This window comes from Colletotrichum karsti (assembly GCF_011947395.1).
Source record: "Colletotrichum karsti strain CkLH20 chromosome Unknown Scaffold67, whole genome shotgun sequence".
In the NCBI taxonomy this organism is placed as follows: Eukaryota; Fungi; Ascomycota; class Sordariomycetes; order Glomerellales; family Glomerellaceae; genus Colletotrichum; species Colletotrichum karsti.
In genome coordinates, this window is record NW_024065967.1 from 56,174 (window position 1) to 78,465 (window position 22,292).

The window sequence follows — 22,292 nt, forward strand, 5'->3', positions numbered from 1 at the left end:
CTAGCGTGTCAGTTTGAGGCTCCTTCGCGCGCGCTTCGTAGTAAGCATAGCTAGGTGTGGACGGCGGCGATATTGTCTCAATCAAGATTCTCGCGGATCAACTGCGACGGACACAGAGGATGCGTCCGCTTACACATCGACACACCTACTGGCAATACAGGCAGGCCGGGCGTAACGCCCGCAGGGTTCGTCGCGACGCGATATCTGCATCCCTCTTAGGCACAAAGCTTCAGAGGATGGGCTTGCAGGAGGAATATGTCGCCGTCTTGGCCTTTTCCCCTTTCGGCATGATACGTCGAAGTGCATCTCTTGCTTTGTGTACCGTGAAGCCTTGTCTTAGCTTCACAGGTAGCTAGGTAGCTGAAGCTTGAAGAGCAAAGTATATTAATACTCGGCGATGCTGCCCTTTGCCAACGAGGAATTGATCACCACTTCCAACCACCGGGCAACACGAATACACAGACTTGCATTACGAACTCCGGCTTGTTTACTTGACCGTCCGATTGTGAGACATACCTCGTACAAACATACCAAGGTCCGTCCGAACAATCTCGTATAAATATATCGGAAATCCCCATCCTGACGTCGTCGTACAGCTATTATCGTCAGGTTTGACAACATTCAATCTACGAACACACTCTACAGAAAAAGCGAAAGCCCACCGAAATACACAATGGCGGCCAAGAAGATCATCACCGTGTTCGGCGCGACTGGTGCCCAGGGCGGCAGCGTCGTCAACATCTTTCTCAACGACTCCAAGCTCAAGGCGGACTGGGCCGTCCGCGGCGTCACCCGCGACACGACCAAGGACTCCTCCAAGGCTTTGGCGGCCAAGGGCGTCGAGGTTGTCAGTGTAAGTTTTATGCCAGCATCAACTTTTGCAGCAGTCGAGAATGCTAATCCGAAACCGTGCAGGCCGATCTGAGTGACAAGTCGTCACTGGCAGCCGCAGTGAAGGGCGCCACGGCCGTCTTCGCGGTGACCAACTACTGGGACAAGCTGGATAAGGATCTGGAGACCCGGCAAGGCAAGGACATTGCCGATGTTTCTCAGGTGCGTTGTTACGATGTCTTCACCATGGCGGCTGGATACTAACCAGGCGCAGGAGGCCGGCGTTAAGCACTTCATCTTCAGCTCCCTGCTCGACATCAACAAACGTACGTATCTCCTCACTCATGTCAAGGCACCGCAACTCGACTAACAAGCATCCGCTCGCAGTTTCCAAGGGCAAGCTCCCCGACGTCTACCACTTCGACAGCAAGGCCGCCGCCGAGGAATACATTCGCACGCTCCCTCTCCCATCGACCTTTTTCCTGCCGGGCTTCTACATGTCCAACCTCCCGGGCGGCATGTTCCGCCCGACGCCCCCGGACAACGCGTGGGCCCTGAACCTGCCGATCCCGGCTTCGGCCCCGATGCCCCTCTTCGACGCGTCGGCCGACACGGGCAAGTTCGTCAAGGCCATCGTGCTGAACCGCGACAAGCTCCTCGGCAAGCGGGTGCTGGGCGCGACCGAGTACGTGACGACGGGCGAGGCGGTCGAGACGTTCAAGAGGGTGTACCCGGAGGCCGGCAAGAACGCCAAGTACAACGAGATCCCGCACGACGCGTTTCGCGGCGCGCTCAAGGGCATGGGCATGCCGGACTTCGCGGCGGAGGAGATGCTGCAGAACATGCGGCTGCTGGACGAGTTCGGGTACTTTGGCGGCGAGAAGCTGGACGAGTCCCATGCGCTTGTCGAGGACAAGCTGACGACATGGGAGGAGCACGTGAAGAACGCCAAGGCTTTCGCTGGGCTGAAGTGAGCTAGCTCGGTGGTGCTGGAGATATCAGTATCAGGATAATAGAATGCAAGCTTTTGGTTTTATCATTGACTGCGCTTTTGAAACATCCATCGTGAAGTGGGAATGCAATGTTGACGGCGTTACTCCTGGTATTTGTTCTGGTTGTCCCGCCATCGGCTGCTGACCCGTGATTGACAACTTCGTTTCAACACAAGGCAGGCTGTCATAGGTTGCGATTCAACAAGTGATAAATAGCTGTAAATATGATGGATACAGGATAAAGCGCCGGAACCACATCCGAAACTGCCAGAACGAACTGAGGACCCTGAAAGCCAATGTTTGCGAAGTAATCTACTGCTGCTCCAAGATGCCGAGGTAGGCTTCAGCGGAAAACGCACCAACGCCGCCCGCCGAAATACCGAGGCATGACCCCCCGACCCCATCTTTCTAGCACCCTCGCACATCGACTCCAGGTTCTCCCACGCAACAGTAAACGCCAAGCACGAGCGCCCGGGTCACTCGCCGCATTACGACTGCGCTGCGCAGCGTCCCCGACCTCCACCGACCGTCCCCATTACTCAAGCAGCCCAATCCGCGTCGGCCTTCCCAGCGAGCCTATCTTCCCTCTCTACCCCGACTTTTCTCTCCCCCCTCACCCTTCCTATACATCGCCAACGTCGTTGCATCGTCATTCGACATCGCATTAGATCGAGGTTGATTGCCATCCGGTTCGAGGACTCGGCCGCCTGAAGCCATCCTCTGTCGCATTCCCGGAGTCCGGACGACGGAAAAACAAACCTACCTTAGGTAGACAAAGACGCCAAAGTCGCCACCGCAGCACAAACCGACCGGCGGATTGCGAGATAACGCCGAGCGACAGACATCACGACTGTAAGGAAAACTTCTTCCTTAGAGTAAAACAAGCAGAGATGGCATCACCACCCAAGCCCTGGGAACGGCCCGGCGCAACCACTGCTGCGTCCAGTGCGTCTACCAGCACCAACGCTTCCAACTTGTCATCCAGATCAAGATTATTAACAAGAAATCCAGCAGCCGCCCCAACTGCCGCCTCGATCGCGACCCCGACACCGGCCACCTCTCTCTCTTCGACCGCATCGTCCGGGCCCGCCATCCCCGAGCGACCTGCCTCCCTCGCCGCAGCCGTTAACCAGAACGCTTCCGCCTACAGCAGGACCGGTCTCGGTGCCGGCCTCGGAGCGACAGCAAGCCCATACGGCAGCGCTTACGGAGGCGCCTACTCATCGCCCTACGGCAGCCCCTACTCCAGGATGGGTTCATACGGCGGATACGGCGGTGGTATGTACGGAGGATATGGCGGATATGGTGGTGGCATGTACGGAGGAGGCATGTACGGCGGTATGGGCATGGGCGGCATGCCTGGAAACCCGAACGACCCAAACAGCTTGACGAACCGATTCAACAACAACACACAAGCGACGTTTCAGATGTTGGAGGGTATCGTTGGAGCCTTTGGCGGGTTCGCCCAGATGTTGGAGAGCACATATATGGCTACACACTCAAGCTTTTTCGGTATGTTGGACAATATTTACTGATTGTGGGAACGTATCACTGACAACATCAACAGCCATGGTCTCGGTGGCAGAGCAGTTCAGCAACCTTAGGGACACTCTGGGCTCGATCCTCGGCATTTTCACTCTAATGCGCTGGATTCGCACGCTCATCGCCAAGATCACTGGTCGTCCACCACCAGCCGACGCAACAGCGCTCACGCCGGCGGCGTTCGCCAAGTTCGAAGGTCGCCAGCCCATCGGCCCTGACGGCGCTCCCCTCGGACCTCCCAAGGCTTCCCGCAAGCCTCTCTTCTTCTTCCTTCTTGCTGCTTTCGGTCTCCCGTACCTGATGCGCAAGATGATCAACACCATGGCCGCATCCGCCGAGGAGGAGGAACGCCGGCGTATGGCCCTTGCCGGCGAACAACAGGCTTTGGATCCCTCCAAGCTCGACTACTGCCGTGTCATGTACGACTTCACGCCCCAGGCTGGTAATGCAGTCAAGGATGTGGATATGGAGGTGCGCAAGGGCGACTTGGTCGCCGTTCTGTCTAAGAGCGATCCTATGGGCAACCCTAGCGAGTGGTGGAGATGCCGCGCTCGCGACGGTCGCATGGGATACCTCCCCTCGACTTACCTGGAAGTCATTAAGCGTCCTGGCCAGCCCCTAGCCGCTATTAAGGCTGCGCCCAGCGATACCAGCAGGGCCAACTCGCTGACGAGCGAGAAGGCTCCGAAGGCACCGGAAGTGAAGACCAAGATTGGTGATGTGTCCCCCGAGAGCTTCCAGAAGAGCGTGTTCTACAACTAGAAAGAGGTTGTCGCGAACCTGCCGGACCTGAGGAGGAGTAGGAGGACGCGGAGGCTGTCGACTTCGCTCTGAATTTTCTTTGTCACCAATGTACGATTTTGGACATTTCTTTTTTTGGGTCAACTGTGTGTCCCTTGGGACTCAAAAAGCTGGGCGTTTCGGTTTGCGAATGGGTTCCCGTGTCATTTGGGAGCGGTTGCTGCCGCTTGGCTACTTTGGCCTCAAGTCTGCCATGAATACCCAAAGTAGAGCCATACAAGGCAGCGTATATACAAGCGAAGAGAATAATGCATACACTGGTTTGCACAAATTGCTAGAAATGACCGTGAGATTGGCGATTGCGGATACGGCTAGGCAGTCTGGCGCCAGATGCGGCTCTACGGAATATGCTACAGCTCAAACCTGATTCGTATGTCCACATCGTTACCATTCCTCGACCTATCTCGACATTGACGTCAGATTGGATGACTGGAGTCAATCCGACACTCGGGGCGGAACGCGGACAGCAATTCTGGACCGTGTCCATCTGGCAGCAGCTGTCACTGGCCGCATCAGGCGCAGTCTGCACCCTTAGCTTTCCTCCGGGTTCTGTCCAGGCTGACGCACGAGCCACCGATGACGTTGTTGACTTACGTCTTTTTTTCCCTCGTTGCTGTCCCCCGGCTCACCACTCCCGTCACTACCGTATCCGTACCTACGCGGCAGCCAGACCCGCCAAGGTTCAGTGTAAGGTATTCAGCTTGCGTTCCCCGTACCCTTACGTAGGTACTCTGTATTTACCTCCCGGTAGCTTCCTTCTAGCTTGTGGTGGTGCTCCAATCCTGCCACCTCTGCCTTACGGGACCAGTCCCACCATCGTCACTCTTCGCACACATCGTACAAAAGGCCAGCTCCTCCCAAAGCTCGCCTACCCTCTCCTCCCGCAACAAATCACAGCACTCCATACCAACCAAATACCCACGTCCCTTTTCGCCAGCACAACACAAAAACACCGTCGGCCAAGTCAGTTTGGGCTTTCCGAGTGTTTTCTTTCTACAACCTACGACCTCTCAATTTCGACAGGGAGCACACGACCACCACCACCACCTTTTCACAAGCCGAAGCATTCCCCGCACAAGTCAAGATGACTCTCTACTACACTCTTGTACGTCCCGAGCTCCAATCGCCGCGAGCTGTGCTCTGTCCTCGCGAGGATGGAGGGCAGAGCTCGATGGGCAATCAGCGAGGGCGGATTCTGACGTGAACAGGTGTTTATGTTGCTCATGGGCGAGATGGGGCTGTTCATGCTCCTGATCGTGCCCCTTCCCTTCGCCGTTAAGAGGAAGTTGTTTACGTACGTAGCCCCTGCCCGCTGCTATTCGCTCATCTCCCATTGCCTTTTTGAGCTCGAGACTGATGATTGTGTCCCTTTGCAGCTTCATTTCCGAGAGCCCGATCGTCGCCAAGGTTCAGTACTGGATGAAGATCACATTCGTCTTCATCCTGATCCTCTTCATCGACAGCGTCAACCGCGTGTACCGAGTCCAGGTCGAGCTCGCCCTGGCCACCGAGAAGCAGAACAGCGGGTTCGTACTACCCTTCCCTTCCATTCTCCCTTGACACTCCTAAATGCCCACCTTCCAAAAAAGGGGTACTCTCCCACCATATGAAAGCTGGTTACTAACGAACTCCCTCAACAGCGCCGCCGTCATGGGTCACGAGCGCCTCGAGGTGCAAGCCCGCAAGTTCTACTCTCAGCGCAACATGTACCTTTGCGGCTTCACCCTCTTCCTGTCCTTGATCCTGAACCGCACCTATGTTATGATCCTTGAGGTGATGCGCCTCGAGGACAAGGTCCGCGGCTACGAGGGCACCAAGGGCAGCGCCAAGGAGAGCGAGAAGCTCGCCGTCGCCGGTGACGCCGGAGAGATCGGCCGTCTCAAGAAGGAGCTGGAGAGGAAGGACCGCGACATCGAGACCCTGAAGAAGCAGAGCGCCGGCCTGCACAAGAGCTACGACGAGCTCTCTGAGCAATACGGCAAGACGCAGGAGCAGGGCGACAAGAAGGCCCAGTAGATCACTGGCCAGACTTTCTCACGAGAGAACGGAACACGGAACAAAAATTGGTATACGGTTGTGGGGAAGTGAGGGGATGTTCTTGAGCTAAGGACGAAGCTCGGGTTTGGGAACCCAGCTGGTATAGAGAATGGGGAAACGCCAGCACGGCGTTGGGTTGTAGCCAAATAAGCTCTGATTTTTATGGCAAACTGGGTTCAGTCCTATACGGTCTCCATTGCATCATGTCGTCGTGTATTCCGTGCTCGATCGAAAAGTTGGTTTCAACACCCCGTTCATGCTCCGACCATTAAGCCCCGTCCATGATGCATTTCAGAAAAGCACCCGATTCCTTAGTGACCTGAGTTCAGGATGACAGAGAGATATCTTGCCATCTTGAGAAATGTACCGTGGAACTCGCATTGGTAAACCGCTTTGTAGGCTTTCAGAGCTGGGCACCAGTTCATCTTCATCTTGCTATCATCCCGGCGAATACGAAGCCAGCTGTTGCCCAGGTAAGAATAACGCATCAGGGAATATAACGGGGTCCAGTAACGTAACGTGTGGCTGGAAACTAACAAACCATTCAATGGCTGATCGCATCCACTCGAAGCCACTTGACTCTCTTCTTGGGTCCTGTCACATGATTGAGAGCGTACGAGACGACAGCACACGAACATCAGCATAGCCCCAGACAGATCTCGCCCTGACGAGTACCGCATTATCTGTGTTCTGTATAATCTACGGACAAGAAGGAAGGGCAGGGGCTGTATAGCAGACGTACGGTCGTTTGTATCTTTGGCACAGCGGACCTCTGGAGAAGCACAGAGGATGTTACGACTCACGCTCTGCTCGCCGTCGCCGTCACCACCGCATGGGGGCGACGCGTTGCGAATTTGCTCTACCATGTGGTTGGAGAGTAACTTCGAAGACGCGCCTTGAGCAGTTTATATACCGGCGGGCGGGATTCATTCGGCGATTGGTCGTCGAAGCAGGACCAGCAGCATTGATCTGTTTCCAACACAGACAGAAAACAAGCTGACTGTGTGATCCTTCTGAGATCATAAGGACTGCAGCTTCCTTGGAGCGAGTCTCGCATTGGTCTTAGTTAGTGGTGCTCACTGATATAAAAGAGAGAACGATTTGTTCGTTCAAGTCTGGCTTCCCCACCACACGAGTAGACTGTAGGCCAAACCGCACCTTCCGGGATCATTTGGGACTGGGCGGCATTGGAGTAGACACAGGGGCTCATCCAGAACTACGGAAGATAGAGTCTGTCGATCTTGATCTTGAAGGGAGAGGTGCTGGAGGATCTACTTGCGTATTCGTACCAGCATAACAACAAGACAGTAGTGAAGGAGAGAGGATGTCGAAGGTGATGGAGTCAGCTTCGCTCGGATGCTCTAGATGTGTGAGTTTGTCAGTAAGTAGACCATGACTGAATTCTGGGAGCACAACTCGAGATTTGGTACTTGACTAAGTTGTCGTGGCTTGGTTTGATGTATCTGATTGCTGTCTTCTCTTAGATATTCACTTCCCCCCGACTCCTCCCGAAATACGTGAGGAAGTGTTTACCATTCCACCACTGTGAGAAGGCTTTCTGACAAGGCAGAGAGAAGAAATCGTTTGAAAGTATTTATTGTCATTCAGTAGCAACCAAGGTCTCTAACAAGGCAAAGCATCAGCGCAGTTACCTTTTCGTTATGCGTCCTCCGCTTTTCTTGCATGTACAAGCCCTGCCTCCCATGCCTCCTCAGGACAACAAACTCTCCGTCTTGATCAGGCCATTGTCGTTGTGCTTATCTTGATGTACAATCCAATAACAGTACGGAAGACAGACGTAGACGGAAGGCATCAAATGGATGACAGAGTGAAGTCATGCTGCTTAGGTGCTGTGGTGGGCTGTCGTGGCGTGCCATCAAACCCGAGACAGATACTCAGCTTCCAGAGACAACGAGAGATGCTTGGCATTCAGATTTGTCTTTCCCAATTCTCAAAGTTTATAAAATGACCTACTTATATAACTCAAGAATCAACAGTTACTCATTTGCCATGTGTACACCGGCGATTTTCCAAACCAGGTTTACGCTGCACCACTGCACCCCGTATTGGTGAGTAACAATGATATCTGGCCGTTGAAGAATCGACTGTAAAATCGTCATCAACAACAGTTAGCATCTTTCGAAACATCAACGTGTTCTCAGCACCTAGGCTAGTAGTTCTAGTCAAGCTGCGACGACAACGGACACTCTTTCTGGAATCTTTGCAATCGTAACCCATGTAAAGTAACGACGTGTGACGCTTCGAATCTACTGAAAAAACTCGCGGCGTGGCTCTTCTGGAGAGAGTTCAGCCGCAACGATATAAACTACCCTTTGGATTGCTTTGTAAACGGGCGTCGTCAAAACCCGACTTCAGACATCCTTCGTTTTCATATGCTTGAGGTACGTTTCAAGATAACCCCCTTTGTATATAGGCCCATTTACCTGACGAGTGTTTCATCCTCTCTTCCGAAGAGGTCACACAGAACCAGCAAATGTGCCCTTGTGGGCATCGCAGAACTGCGTCAAATGGTTACAAGGTGCATCCCCAAACATCGAACTTATCCCGAGTGTCTCTCAAGTAACTCTCCACATCTGTTATATTGACCTCTCCTCGCTCCGGTATTCGAATCCCCTTATTCGTGAATGACGGCGACGACGAGCGAAAAAAGACATTGCGGAGCTAACAAATAACGCGATGCTTATTTGAGGGGTGATGACTTGGCCGTGGCATACTTCAAAATATCACACTAAGAATAGTGCTTCAGTTTGTTCTTGATTCAACTTTAAGCTGTGCGCGGATGGCAGGAATCTGAGGCTCTAATGTTCTTAAGGTTACTCTAGAAACGCAAGTTGTTGTGGGCGAGTACGATATCTCTTGGATGACGGGACTTTAAAAGGTAGAAGATCCCACGTTTTGGAGGCATTGATGGACAAAGTCGTATCAAGGAGTGATTCTTAGACACCCGTGGGCTTCGCACTGCCTGCATGTGGCTGCGCGCCCGTATCAATAACACTCACCATGGCATCGCTCTGGCAAGTTCCAAAATGCTAATTCTGCGATGAAATGACGAGCTTCATTTCTTTAGTTTATTCTAGCTAAGAGTTACTACAAGGACAGTGACAAAGATGGCGGACAACGCCAAAAAGATAACGAAGGAAACCGCATAGTTAAGTTATAATCTCCACAGGCATTAGTAGCTCTTACGAGTTCAACCACAGACTTTTAGCACGAGACTTCGAATCCAGCATTGCGGTTGAGAGGAACAGACGACACTGATGCCAATTTGCACATAACGAATGTGCATGTCACAAGCAATTTCATCAACTCGAAGCAACGAGAAGAAGCCCCCTACCTTACTCTAGGAAACTTGTGTGGTAAGAAAAGGCTGTTTACTTGACGGCGTGCGTACGTCCAGATGACGAGGGCAAGGTCGGGCAACCAGCGGGCAACGAGACATCCCGCACATTGAACGTCTCGTCTAAAACCATCAAACCGAGTTTGTGGTCGTGGACGATCTGAAGATTTCAAACAAAGGACAATGGCCAGATTGAAGGGCCCAAAGGTTAGCTCCAGAATAACAACCTATTCTATGCTTGAACTGCTGCGAAGAGGCTCTAGCTACGGCATGATTATGACCAGGCTGAGCATGAAGTATACGCGCTCTGTGACTAAGTAGTCCCTAGTCTCTGTTTATTGATTATTCACGAGCGTAAAAGACATGAAATATGACGAATAGCGGTGATCCCCGGGAAGGATAGGCATTATCGTACTTAGGTTGCGTCAAGTTCTCAGTCTCGCTAGGCAAGGCAATCATTCTCAAAACTAGATGAGCAGTCTTTGGAAACTCCCGAGAAAGAGAAGCAATGGCGTCTGGTTCTTCAAATGCGTGCTGCTCTTTTGGAATACAAGTCAGCTTGGAGCTTGGGGTGGGACTTAAATAATGCCAGTCTGCTCAACCTTAGAGACATGACGCTCGTCAACAATCTCTTGAGCCGCACGCCGCCCGCAGCAACTATATAGTCTAAGAACACTTTCCTGAATGGTCCTGATGGAGAAGGGTTTGGTAGCTCCTAGATTGGCGTCTGTGGGGTAAACGTGAACGGTGAAGTGCTATGATTGAATAAAAGCAACGGAAACTCCAGCATTCATTCAATCAAGCAAGTCGTACTATCACCAAAACCTGGTGTCTTCGTTTTATTCTTATTTTCAAGTACTCAAGTGCCAGCGGCGAAAAAAGAGAGAGAGTTAAGAAGGGGGGAGGGGTGGGAGGCTTGAAGGATTCATATTCACAACGCTCCTACTACTATCAGCTCATCCACTGGGCAGAACATTGAGATCAACCAGGAATTGGTTGAGAATATGTTCAGAACACTCCAACAGATGACAGCGGCAATAGACCGATACTTCCTGCATCTTGGGATACTTATAGGGCCATAAGACAACAGAAACCATGTCCCTCTTTACATTCTCCTATGCCGTATTTGGGTCGAGAGTTTCAAGGAACAATGACATTTTATTCCAAGACTTGCTGTCCCAAAATTGGCTCAGTCCATGTTACCACGACTAATCGCAGCGAGTTGAAATAGAAGCGAAGTCGCTGGTGTAGGCATTGACGGCGCAGAAATCGCAGCTTCTTGAACGTCAGGAGTTAAGTGAGGTCAGCTGTTACATAGTATCCAGAAGTTGACATCATCATGAACATGAGCTTCTTCATGGACGTCTGTCTAAAGCTTAAAGCTCTGTTAAGTGGTTTATTCTCATCAATAAGACTCAGCAAATAGGGATGAAAGCGAGAGCAAGCGACTACGTAGGCATACGTAAATAGAAGTTTGAGGTTCGTATCTATGGCTTGAGGTAAAATAGCTTTGGCCACGGTTCCGCTGAATTAGTGTGAATTGAAGAGCTTCCATTCTTTTGGACGGCTCTTCCGAAGCCCAGCAAGAGATCATCACTGTCGGGTCTGTGAGGAAAGTCACTCGAATGACCGAACACATTTTGTAGAAACTCTTTGCTGTTGAGTAAAATCATTTACGTTCATAATCTCCTCGTTCCCTTCATCCTTTTTATTGTAGAGGGATACCCGTTAGAAGTCCCTAGGCTGGCCTTAACAACTAGTAGGTTGCGCGGGTACATAAACGTGGCACGTCGTGCAGCCCCACGATTTGGTTCACCGGCTACTGTTCGTTCTCGTGCGACCAGAATGAGCTCATTGTCAATATGCCACTGAAGACATGGACGGAAAGCCTACAACTAGAGCACAAGATATTTATACGTAGCTTTACACCTCAGCACCTCGTCCGCCTATCCGGATCAGCATATACTCGAAAGAGAACGACAAAAGTGAGAACCGGTGCCATGACGGGGTAGGATCTGCAATGCGGGATTTCAGATATCAGTACTATCATTGCTCCTCTTCTGCAGCAGCCATTAATAGGGTCAATGTTCAGAGGGCCGCCTTGCCTCAAGATGAACAACATTGTGGTATGAACGTCCTGGTCGACTAAGGGGGGGGCCGTCTTAGCTTTAATACTTGTAGCAGAAGATCTTGCTCCCAGCGTAGGAGCGATAAACTGGACACCGTGAAAAGAGTCTTGGCGGTGCGTGGGCAGCTTGCCTGATTTAGAAAAGTCACCGGAGGACAAGAATATTTAAACAACTCATCTCCAGCACTGCCATCTCGCAACAACGCCATGTCTTCTGTCTTAATAGCTGGTGCAACTTGGTGAGATCGAGACCCAGTGCTTCAAGGGACAGCGTAGAAGCTGAGCAGACTGCTACCTGTGCAACCACGGGAGCAAACCGTTGACCCGCACCGAAAGACTGCCACAAGAGAGGACCTGGCACCGTTGACTATGCATATCGAATGCTTCCCAAACGTATAAGAAGACCAGGGAAGCCAGCCGATGGTGATCCGGTCATGCGTGGTTATTTAGCTGGTATCTATGTAGATGACAGATAAATCATTGAGAAGCATACACGAGACATGCCAACGCCGTGGGCGAATACGAACTCTAGAAAGTTCCACCAAGAGATGCATGCCCGGGGAAATCATTGGTGCCAGGCTGCATGAATGGCTAAAACGAGCAGACTGGCATGAAACCCATTTATAGTCCCCTCTACATTTTTACCGCGAACAGCAGCTCAACGAAGACTTCCCGCTCCGCATCGCCGGTAAACCGTCCAAACATCGCACACCCCTCGTTTACTCTGCCCGTGATGCCATGCGAGTATAAAAACAGGTGTGGAGTTTCTGAATTTATCCTTGCTTCATCAACGCGGAGCCAAGCTCCGAATATATTGTCAGAGATCCGTCTCTCAGTGTTAGAGACCTCACGAAAGAAGCACACTCGTGAGACTTCCTTCAGTGGGTAGCAAGAAGCCTCCCCGCGGAGGTTGAATCTCAACACGATATTCCTGATCAAATACACAGCCGACGAACACGAGGAGTAGAGATGCCGGATCCGATGTTTCAGTCGTCTTATGAAGGGAGAAGAACTACGTGGCCGAGAAGAAAAAGGTGTCCAGGAGCGGCTGCTCCTTCCAGACAAAGGACATGGAGTATTTCCTCCTCGGACAGCAAACCTGGGAGCCCGAAGCGATGTTGGTGTCTGGTGTCGATCATGGCTTCACAAGCCCTTTTAAACCGAAATCTCACCATCCGCGAGCACATCTCGGCGTCCATCACCCCACCTCCCGATGCAAGTTGTAACGCTTTCGAGTCCCCTTGACGGAGCGGGGATGTCCCAGACCCAAGCCGTACATGCCATCTTGAAGAGGCACGCAACCCTGGGAGTAGACTAGCATATCCCAATCCAGGATCGTACGTGCTTCCGTGTCACGTACGTAGAGCCTCACGTATTCGTGCTCAGTATACTCCCAGGAAGAGAGATGAAGGACGTCGAAATCATCCAGGTCAAGTACGCAGTAGGAATGTCATGCTGGTACATGTATGCCCGAAGACATCCTCGCTTTCAGCCAGGAAGAAATACTGCAAAGATCCATCCCAGTCAGTTCACGCAGAGTACATTTGCTATCCTACAAAAAAGAATTAGACAAATATATATGCGATGCAGATGGGTAAGAGAACAGGTAGCGGGTTGGTCATCTCAGCCGACAGCACAGCACCCGCCACTCGCCCCCGGTGCCATTCAAGATCGGAACATCACCACCCAACTAACAAGACCCTATGAATAGCCGCCAATACGCCATCGGGAAAGAAGACACGGGCTTGGACGCATCGGAATATCTTCCGTAGTGCTTCATCAGCCCTCTCTCTGAGCTTGCCGGTACACGCACCAAAGGGGAATATCATTCCCCGCAACCTGTTGATTAGGCTTTGCGTCTGATGACGGCCATTGCCCATGATGAATCGTTCCCCTCGATCATGAATGGTAGAACAATCGTCTCGCTGGTCTGTACGGCCCAGGCGGTGTCCGCATCTGTTTCGTAGTTTGGATCGGTCATCTTCGGCAATTCGTCCCAGTCGGTAAAACACATTGCCGGGGTGTACACCTCTCAAAGCGTCCTGAGTGGGATGTTAATTCCGTGGCGCGTTCTTCAGCCGCGTATTCGTCTTTTGTACACTACCAAGACGATGAACAGAGACGGGAGGCGGCGGATGAATCGTGGATATCTGAGTATCGAAGTGTCGCCGATGCTACATACGAGACCATCATCACGTAGGTCCTTCCTTCGTAGTAGACCCAGGGATTCAATACCGAAATTCCTTCCAGAAAGATGTAATGTCTCGCATTTCCAGGTCTCTCGAATGCGGTCGCTGATTTAATATATCTCAGCGGCAGTGCCCTGGTTGGGACGTTCGTTGTCAAGCTAAGTCTAGACAGAGATACCCAGCCACTGTGGAACTCCTCAATGCGTACGTGAAATGGTCTCTGTTGTATCTATCCCACTTCATGCTTTCGAAAACAGCAATATCTGATTTTGTGATGGTATCCCCAAACCTCCCGCAGTCTCCTTGTATCTGCTTTACACCAGTACGCGAAGTCCGCGTATAAAAGCCAAATGTAGCAAATTATTCCCCTGATCCTTCGATTCACATCCTTCAACTGTCCTGTTGGTATTCCTGCTCTAACCCTCGGCCTCGTAGGCGTGAGACTTGTGCTTGGGCTGGAAGGTGAAGTTGGGGTGGGCGGGACCAAGGAACATCTCACTGTGTCGTGGTTAGCAGGCAAACATAATTCATAAGAACTGACGAGGACATACCTGATCTTGATCCAGTCCCGGTAGTTCTTACTGGCGAGGAGCGTCTCCAGGTCGTTGCGTCCGAAGTACGCAGGAGGGCGGTCGTTGAGGTCGGGCGGGAGGTGCTCGAGCAGACCGATGGGAACGTAGCGGTGCGCGAAGGAGAGCCACTCCAGCAGGAAGCGGCGGGTGAAGCCGATGCCCAGCTCGTCGGTGCCCCAAGCCTCCATGCCGAACTTGCAGAACTTCTCGACGTAGGCGAGACGTTCCGTGGCGGACTTGTCGAGGTACTGGCCCTTCTCGATCTCCTCGAACAGCCAAGGCTTGACGAGGGCACCGCGGCCGATCATCACGGTGTCGACCTTGGCCTTCTCGACGTGCTCAAAGTACTCGACGTGGGAGTAGCAGTCGCCGTTTCCGAGGAAGAACATGCGTCCGTCCTTGGCGTTGGGGAGGGTGGACTCGTCGGCCTCCCCGATCGTGTCGGTGAGCTTGTCCTTCTGCTGGTTGTACTCCTTGATCATGACGGCGCACTCGGCGATGTAGCTCCAGTCGGCCTTCTTCGTGTAGCGCTGTTCTCTGCTGCGGCCGTGGAGGGTGATGGCGGCGCAGCCGGGGGCGCCCTGCTTTTCGCGGTTCTCGCGGGAACCAAAGGCGAGCTTGCCGATGATGCTGGCGGCGGTGGAACGGTTGGATTTAACGCCGGTGCGGAGCTTGACCGTGATCGGAATCTCTCCGGAGACGGTGTTCATGCCGCGGACCATGCGCTCGAGCTTGCCGTGAGCCTCGAGAAGGGCAGAGCCTCCGCCAGACTTGTAGATCATGTCGATGGGGCAGCCGCAGTTGAGGTCAATGAGACGCAGGTGGGGCACGAAGCGGTTCAGGAGGTCGGCTGCCTTGACGCAGTGCCATGCCTGGTTGCCAGAGATTTGAGCACCGAACTTCAGGTCGCGGGCGTTGTCGTAACCCTTGACGATGTCGGCGTCGGGGCTAATCTTAGGCGGGCTGATCTCGCTCTCGTGCGCCTTCATCAGCGCCCAGTCATTCTTGACTCCCTGCACAAGAGGCATACCCAGAGCCATCTCGGAGTAGGTCAACTGAGCGCCGAGGTCGACACAGAGACGACGGAAAGGCAAGTTGCCCTGTGTGGTCAGGGGAGCCAGGGCGGGAGTCTCTTTGCCGAAGTACAGCTTGCGCTTCTCAGACGGCTTCAGGGGCGGCTCGACGTACTGCGCGCGCAGGTCGTCGTTGCTGCCAATCACCTGGTCCTTGCGGCGTTGATGGAACTGGTCATTCAGTCTCGTGTCCTTGTTCATCCAGGTGATGTACTTGTCCGTTTCGGTGAAGTCAACGCGCTTGCGGCTGAGATCAATCTTAAGCTGGTTCTCAGTGTTGTTGTAGACGCCAGGCCGCAAATCCTCACGTCCAGTCTCAACAGGTGCCTCGCCGCTCGTCTTCTTGGGCTCCTCAACGAGAACAAGCTCCTTGCGGCCGTCCTCGTGCTCAACCTCCTTCATGTGGCTCTTGACGAAGCGACACTTCCAGCCGGAGGGGCAAATACCCCACTCCTCAAAAACGGGACACTTGCCGTCAAAAGTCGCCAGGTCCTCACGGCGGCCCTCCTTAAGGTACTTGCGCAGATCGTGGACTAGGTTACATCTGTCGCCGAACCTGCACTCACGCGGGGAGAACTCGGGTGTGTAGGCGCGGCTGTTGCAGAGACGGAGGGCATCGTCGAAGTGGCCGAAGCTGCGCTCTTTGTTCTGGCCCTTCTCGCGCTTCTCACGCTTCTTCTTATCGCGGCTGTCCCTGCCGTCTCTCTTGTCGCCCTTCTGCTGGTCGTCCTGGCCACGGCCCTCGGCGGCGTCATCATCGTCGACCATCTCCTCTGCCTCCTTTGGCTGGCTATCCTTGTGGATGAGGAACCTGCATCTGAGTCAGCCATATGAGTCGCTGACCTGCTCCAAGAACACTCACTCAGCCTTGATGGGGGCACAGCCGCGTTGCCTGTCTCTGTCGTCCGTCTTCTTCGCGGCAGGCGCATCGCCGTTCTGTGTGCCAGCAGTTCCTTCCGTGGTCTCCTTTTGGGCCGGAGCAGGAGCATCGCTCATAGCAACATCAGCCTCGCCGGCAGAAGCAGCCGGGGCTCCGTTGGTCGCAGCAGGCGTCGCCTTCTCACCATCCTCCTTTGATGAAACAGGCTCTACGCGCTTCGTGGCCTCGTCGACGGCGACACGCTCCTCCTTTGCAGCCTGCACCTCCTTCGGGGCATCGACGACGGGTGCCTCGGCCTGCGTCGTGGAATCGTCCACCTTAAGACGCTTCGAAGCGCGCTGGTCGGACTCGTCGACCTGAGGAACTGCGTGGTTCTCCATCTCGATGTGTGCTCAAAATTTCTCGGTTTACCTGACGCGACACGGCAAAGAATAAGGTAATTCTTTGCTAATGAAAGATGGCCGGGACGGAAGAAGGGACCAGTGGTATTTGAAGGCGAGGTCAGGAAAGGAAGGTACGGGCGGGTCTGAGATGAGTGAGTTGACTGGTGAGAAAGAGATGTGGAAAAAAAAAGCTTTCACTCACGGCAAACGACGCAACCTTGGAATCCCAGGTGCGACTATAGATATCAATTCCTTTCAAGCAAGATGAAACGAATTGAATTCTGTCTCAAATCGACTCGCGGAGGCAACCTGCGTAACGATATGCCTATATCGCGGTGGTTCGTCTGGTTAAGTTACGGCGGAAAAAAAAAAGAAGTTGATGGGATGTCACAGGCTGGCCCGGGGACGAAAGGTGGGGCACGCCGCCTTGGAGGGGTAGGCAGGTACTGCACCTCTGCCGCGGGAAGCTACCTTACCTCAAGCGCGGTGGCACGCGTAGCTTCAGCTTGCGATCGCCTCGTTTTTCAGCGCCGCCCCAGATGAGGCTGACTTGTTCGACTTCATGGCTTCTGAGGTTGCAGTCATCTCCATTCTTAGACATCACCAAATTCTCACTTGGCAATCGCACAACGACAACGAAATGTGAGAGGAAAGTAAAGTCCCATAATCCCTAACTACTGCTGAATAATATCCCCGCCGGCTAGTCGATGCGTTCATTCATCGACGGTAATCCATAAATGACCTGTTCGTACACAGTATCGCTAGCTTGCATCGTAGCTGTCCAAGACAGACCTGCAACATAGGCCGTCGTCTATCAGACTTGAAACACGGCGGCCATAACCCGCCTCCTTTTTTGTCCGTCTTATCGAAGAAATCCGTCCGTCTCCAGTTGCCTCCCAATCTTGTCCAAACCGTATCAGTGCCTGGACTGACGAACGTTGCCCGCTCGAGGTTGACCCTGCCAGGTATCCCAACCTGGCCATCCCTCGACTCGGCTTTTACGCCTTCACAGGCATCGTCCGTCGCTTCGGACTCGGGTCGGCGTCTGCTTCCTTCGGGGAGTTCCACCTGCCGAGGATATTCGAGATGTCGCCGGAGCTGTATCGGCTGCCGCAAAATTTCTGGTCTGACTGTTTCGCCCGGTTGCCCGACTATTGTAATTCATGATAATCCAATTGTGCATGGATGTAATGTGCTGTCCCTCTTCTCCCCGCCACGACCACCTCATCAAACGCTTCGCGGCTCGACATGCGCAGGCTGTGGCCATATTAGTTTCTCTTCACAAAAGCCGTGGACGGTATCTACTCACCGGACTGTTCAGCATGCTCTGCCTCTTGTTTCTGCCCTTCTTGATATGGCTCTTCAGCGCGCTTGAATCTAGCGGCTTCAGCAGCTCGAAGCTGCAGAGCAACTCGTTGGAAACGGACATGACGGCGCCCCAATTATCGAATTCGCCGCAGTACTGTGATTGTCGTTAGCCAAAGTTTCAGTTGGTGAAGCTGAAGAACATACGTTGGGAGCACTGAATACCGTAACAAGGACTCTATCGTTGAAAAACTCGTATCCGTCCTCAACCACCATGTGAGCTCGGCAAATCAAGTCGAAGTCGTGTGCAGCGAGGAAGTCGAGGATAACCTTCTTGCCGAAACAATAACTGACGCCTCGTTCGTTGGCCTCCCAATCTTGCTCCATATCGGCAGGATCAGACCACAAGAGATCATTCAAAAGTCCGTAGTCGGGGACATCGGTAGGTCGCGCAATGCCGCGGATGTCGTCCATGTGGCCCAGCGCCGGAGACAAGCCGCCGTGGACGCAGAAAATCTTGCCTGCGACGATAGCAGCGATGGGAAGCGTGTTGAAGCAATCGATGAAAGTCTTCCAAATCTTCACATTGCAGCGCCGTTTGCATTCGTCGTAGAATCCATAGACTCGCGTCACGTTTGCGCACTCGTGGTTGCCTCTCAGGAGGAAGAAGTTCTCGGGGAACTTGAGTTTGTAGCAAAGCAGAAGAAGGATTGTCTCGAGAGACTGCTTGCCGCGATCGACGTAGTCGCCCAGGAAGAGATAGTTGGACGAAGGGGGGAAACCACACATTTCGAACATGCGAATCAGATCCGTGTATTGTCCGTGGACATCACCGACGATTTTGACCGGGGCATCGAGTTCCAAGAGGGCAGGCTGAGAAAGAAGAACCTCGCGAGCTCGTGAGCAGATGGCGACAATCTCGGCGTTCTTCAGGCACACGCTCTTTGTGACCTTGCCAGCGTAGCCCGCGTCGAGAAGTCGCTTGATGAAGTCGTCGAGGTCGATGTCCTTGATTTCGCTCATGGCAACGCCGCCCTCGTGCCTGTCAGCAGAGCTGGTAGATGACGTTTTGGCGACTGGCGTCGAGGTACCGTCACCGCCCTTTGCCAAGATGGACTTTCCTGGCTGCTGCATGTGGGTGTTGAGGCTGCCTCCAGCGCAAGGCGGCTGATCGGATACGTGGTCAACCTCGCCGGAAGCTTGGGCGGCGCTCACATCGTGATGGCCGCTTCCGCTCTTGATAGTGCTGGATTGCGTTGGGGAGGGCGGCGGCTGGGAATCGTCGAGCGGGGAGGCTAGGTCACCTGATGGCGACGTAGGAGAAGAGGCGGAGTCATTGCGGCCTCGGGTTTTCGCGCTCGCGGGGTCGGCTTTTTCGTCGCCAGGAGAGGCAATGACAGAGTTCCTCGGGCTGTCAGTTTTGTTGCTCGACCCGGGAATTTTGGATCGCAGCGCCTTGAAGGACCGCGACGAATCCTTGGTATCGGATCTGCCAAAAGACGGGTAAGACTTGAGGTCTTCGGCGGTCGGGGCGCCCTTGGCAGATGCATGGCCGCCTTCTTTGGAGGGCTGGTTTCCCATGATGTAGCTCTATTTGCCGACGATAGGGGGGAGGGGAGCGGCGGTCGTAGCTATGATCGATCGGGGTGTGCGCGTCGGCCGGCCTCGTCTTCGTCTGATGTGGCTAGCCTGGTCGTGTCGCCGCTACACCCAGGGTCTGGCAGGGGCTCGGGATAAAAAAGTGATGCTGCGTTGCAATGACGGTTCTAGGGAGGATGGAATAAACGATCGAGGATGGACAGGAAGCGGATGCGGGAGGGAGAGCGGCGTCCACTTGAGTTGTCCGTTTTGGGCGCGTTAAGGCGACTGCCTTTGATCGATCGTTGGGGATGTGTCGGGTGGTTCTGTAAGCGAAGAAGCGGGCGAGTGACGTCGACGTGGCTCGCAGGCGTGTGGTGTTTGGACAAGCGAGAGAAAATGGGACAGAAGTCGGCCGCACGGGACGGATGGGCTGAAGCTATTGAGGCATTCGCCGAGGCCTGTGTTTTGAAAAGAAATCAGAGTCAGCCTCGTTCGGATCGCGTGGGCGGGAGATAAGGCGAAGGAGCGGTTAGGCGTAGGTGAGGAGAGACGAATGCAGCGGCGGGTGCTTAGGCGACAGGCACGGGATAAGCCAACGGATATAAGGTTCGGATCCGTACCTCGATGGATAGATGGGTGAGAGATCAGGTAGGTCCCGGTCGGTCTACTACTGCTCGATACGTCGTCACCTCTGCGGGCCAAGAGGCAAGTTCAATGGAATGCGGGGTGGATGATGAGTGGAAGCAAGACGGACAGGACAGGCGGAACAGAGCTGCGGAGAGCGTCGATGGTGGAGATGGAAGATGGAGGTTGTTTGCTGCCGAAGGCAATTCAAATGCAAAAGTGGGAAGTAAAGTTGGTCGATTGGCCTGGTGTCCCGGTACCTAGGTATCCGTAGGTAAGGTGGTGTTAGGTAGGGTATCGGTGTGTAGGTGGGAGAAGTCGAGTATGTCGGAGGAAGGTGTGTGGCGGGAGAAGGTGTGAGTGTTTGTGGTGAGAAAGTTTAGTCGATCAGATTCTGCAGAGAGGAAGTGCAGTGGCAGTCCTAATTCAACGCAATGCAGCAGCAGCAACAGCACCTCAGTGAGCAGAGCAGAGCCTACCCGTAGTGAGTGAGTGAGTGAGTGAGTGAGTGGTGGTGGTTGGCGGCTGGGTTGCCAAGGATCCAAAGATGGAGTTGTTGGAACTCGGGTCTTGGGGTCTTGGGGTCTTGGGGTCTTGGGTCTTGGGACTTGGGACTTGCGACTTGTCTGTCTCGCTATTTTCTCTCGTCGCTGTTTTCCCTGTCGACGCCGCCTGAAACTTGTACTGGTCCACTGCCCTGGGCTGACCTGACCTTAGAAGTAGCTGACCATGACCAGGCTTGGTTGCACACGCTTGGAAGTTGGGTTGACTCTTGTCTGTGCTATCTCTTGCCCTGGTCGTCTTGGGCTCTAACTGCGTATTCTTGGTGGTTTTGACCAGCTACCCTGTCCAGTCTTGGCTCCCAGCTTCCCGGCCTTGCCTTGCCATGTGCTGTTTGGGCCGAATCGGCTTGCTGGGGGTCTTCCTTACCGCCCCGTCAAGGAACTTGGTGGGATATAAATTACTTTGAAGGCAGCTGCGGTGCTTATCTGTGATAACCTTGAGAGCACAGAGGAGACGATGTTGGTTGGTTGCTGCATGTCGATGACAGTTGTTAGGTTGGCGTTGACAATGGCCAGATGCCTGGATTAGAGGTCGCTACTGAAGTCAAGGTGCAGATGTGCTTGGATGATGCTTTGGCGCTTGACCCCTGTGTCGATGTTGGACGATGCGGACGCCAGACCAGACAAGGTTGTGACGGAGACATAAAAAAAAAAACATGGGCGTAAACGGAACACCGGATCAACGTAGCAGCTGTAGATCAGGCTCGCTCAGGCCGTGGATGATTGTCGTCAAGTAGGATGAGGGAGGATACTTGAGTTTCTCGTGTCTTCTTCTTAATTTCCAGTTCGGGCAGCGACGGCATATGGATATGCATGGGAATAGAGACACAAATTGTCATCTTGTACACAGCGGCATGATCGTGGTGACTCGTCACGTTCAATCCTCGTGCTCACCAGGACCAAGCCTAGACGAAGCCTGGAGCTAATGTTCCCCGGTGTCCAATGGGGTCTCAACGTGAACCAGATGAGATGGGAAGGGCAGATGCAGTGCAACTCGGCCAGGTGAAGCCCGGTGCTATCCAATGCAACCGGATTGGACCATTTAATGCCCCTCCTGAACATTCAGCATGCATCGCGGTGGTGACTGATGCAGTTCGTGCTGTTTGTGGGAGGACCACGATCACAATTGGAAATGGGGCCCTCCACTGTCGCTGCCGGGTGCCAATTGGGAAGTCGAACGGGTGGGAGCTGGAGAGACTCGAAATGAAAAAGGGCCTAGGCCTGGCCACCGCTACTGACCCGATTTGCTGCTGCGCAAAGTACTTTTCCACGGCTCCATTGCTGCACAGGTACTTCCATTATTTTCCACCTCCATCGCCACCACACAGATATCAGTTCAACAATCCTCCTCCGAGTGACGAAACTTGGCGTCGAAGTAGGTAGTCTCTCTCGTCACCGGTTTCTTTTTAGCGCGACGGTGCGAATGCCGCCGT

At 53.5% G+C, this 22,292-nt stretch overlaps 4 protein-coding genes across 4 annotated transcripts; 2 read left to right on the plus strand and 2 right to left on the minus strand.

Moving 5' to 3' along the window:
- Positions 1–673: 673 nt before the first annotated feature.
- On the plus strand, positions 674–1,805 carry CkaCkLH20_12901 (NmrA-like family protein; the record flags this gene model as incomplete). Its single annotated transcript, XM_038895612.1, has 4 exons — positions 674–853; positions 916–1,053; positions 1,106–1,157; positions 1,219–1,805. The coding sequence occupies 4 exons, from the start codon at positions 674–676 to the stop codon at positions 1,803–1,805; spliced, it is 957 nt and encodes a 318-aa protein (XP_038739065.1).
- A 908-nt stretch (positions 1,806–2,713) lies between these two features.
- Positions 2,714–6,182, plus strand: CkaCkLH20_12902 (uncharacterized protein; the record flags this gene model as incomplete). The annotated part of the gene is made up of 7 exons (XM_038895613.1): positions 2,714–2,768; positions 2,835–3,335; positions 3,391–4,114; positions 5,190–5,271; positions 5,375–5,460; positions 5,543–5,692; positions 5,807–6,182. The coding sequence occupies 7 exons, from the start codon at positions 2,714–2,716 to the stop codon at positions 6,180–6,182; spliced, it is 1,974 nt and encodes a 657-aa protein (XP_038739066.1).
- Positions 6,183–14,294: 8,112 nt separating this feature from the next.
- CkaCkLH20_12903 (dihydrouridine synthase) lies at positions 14,295–16,783 on the minus strand (the record flags this gene model as incomplete). Its single annotated transcript, XM_038895614.1, has 3 exons — positions 14,295–14,376; positions 14,430–16,334; positions 16,386–16,783. The coding sequence occupies 3 exons, from the start codon at positions 16,781–16,783 to the stop codon at positions 14,295–14,297; spliced, it is 2,385 nt and encodes a 794-aa protein (XP_038739067.1).
- A 1,001-nt stretch (positions 16,784–17,784) lies between these two features.
- CkaCkLH20_12904 (serine threonine-protein phosphatase pp-z) lies at positions 17,785–19,672 on the minus strand (the record flags this gene model as incomplete). The annotated part of the gene is made up of 3 exons (XM_038895615.1): positions 17,785–17,937; positions 18,096–18,248; positions 18,299–19,672. 3 exons carry the CDS (start codon positions 19,670–19,672, stop codon positions 17,785–17,787), a joined length of 1,680 nt encoding a protein of 559 aa, XP_038739068.1.
- Between the last annotated feature and the right edge of the window lie 2,620 nt (positions 19,673–22,292).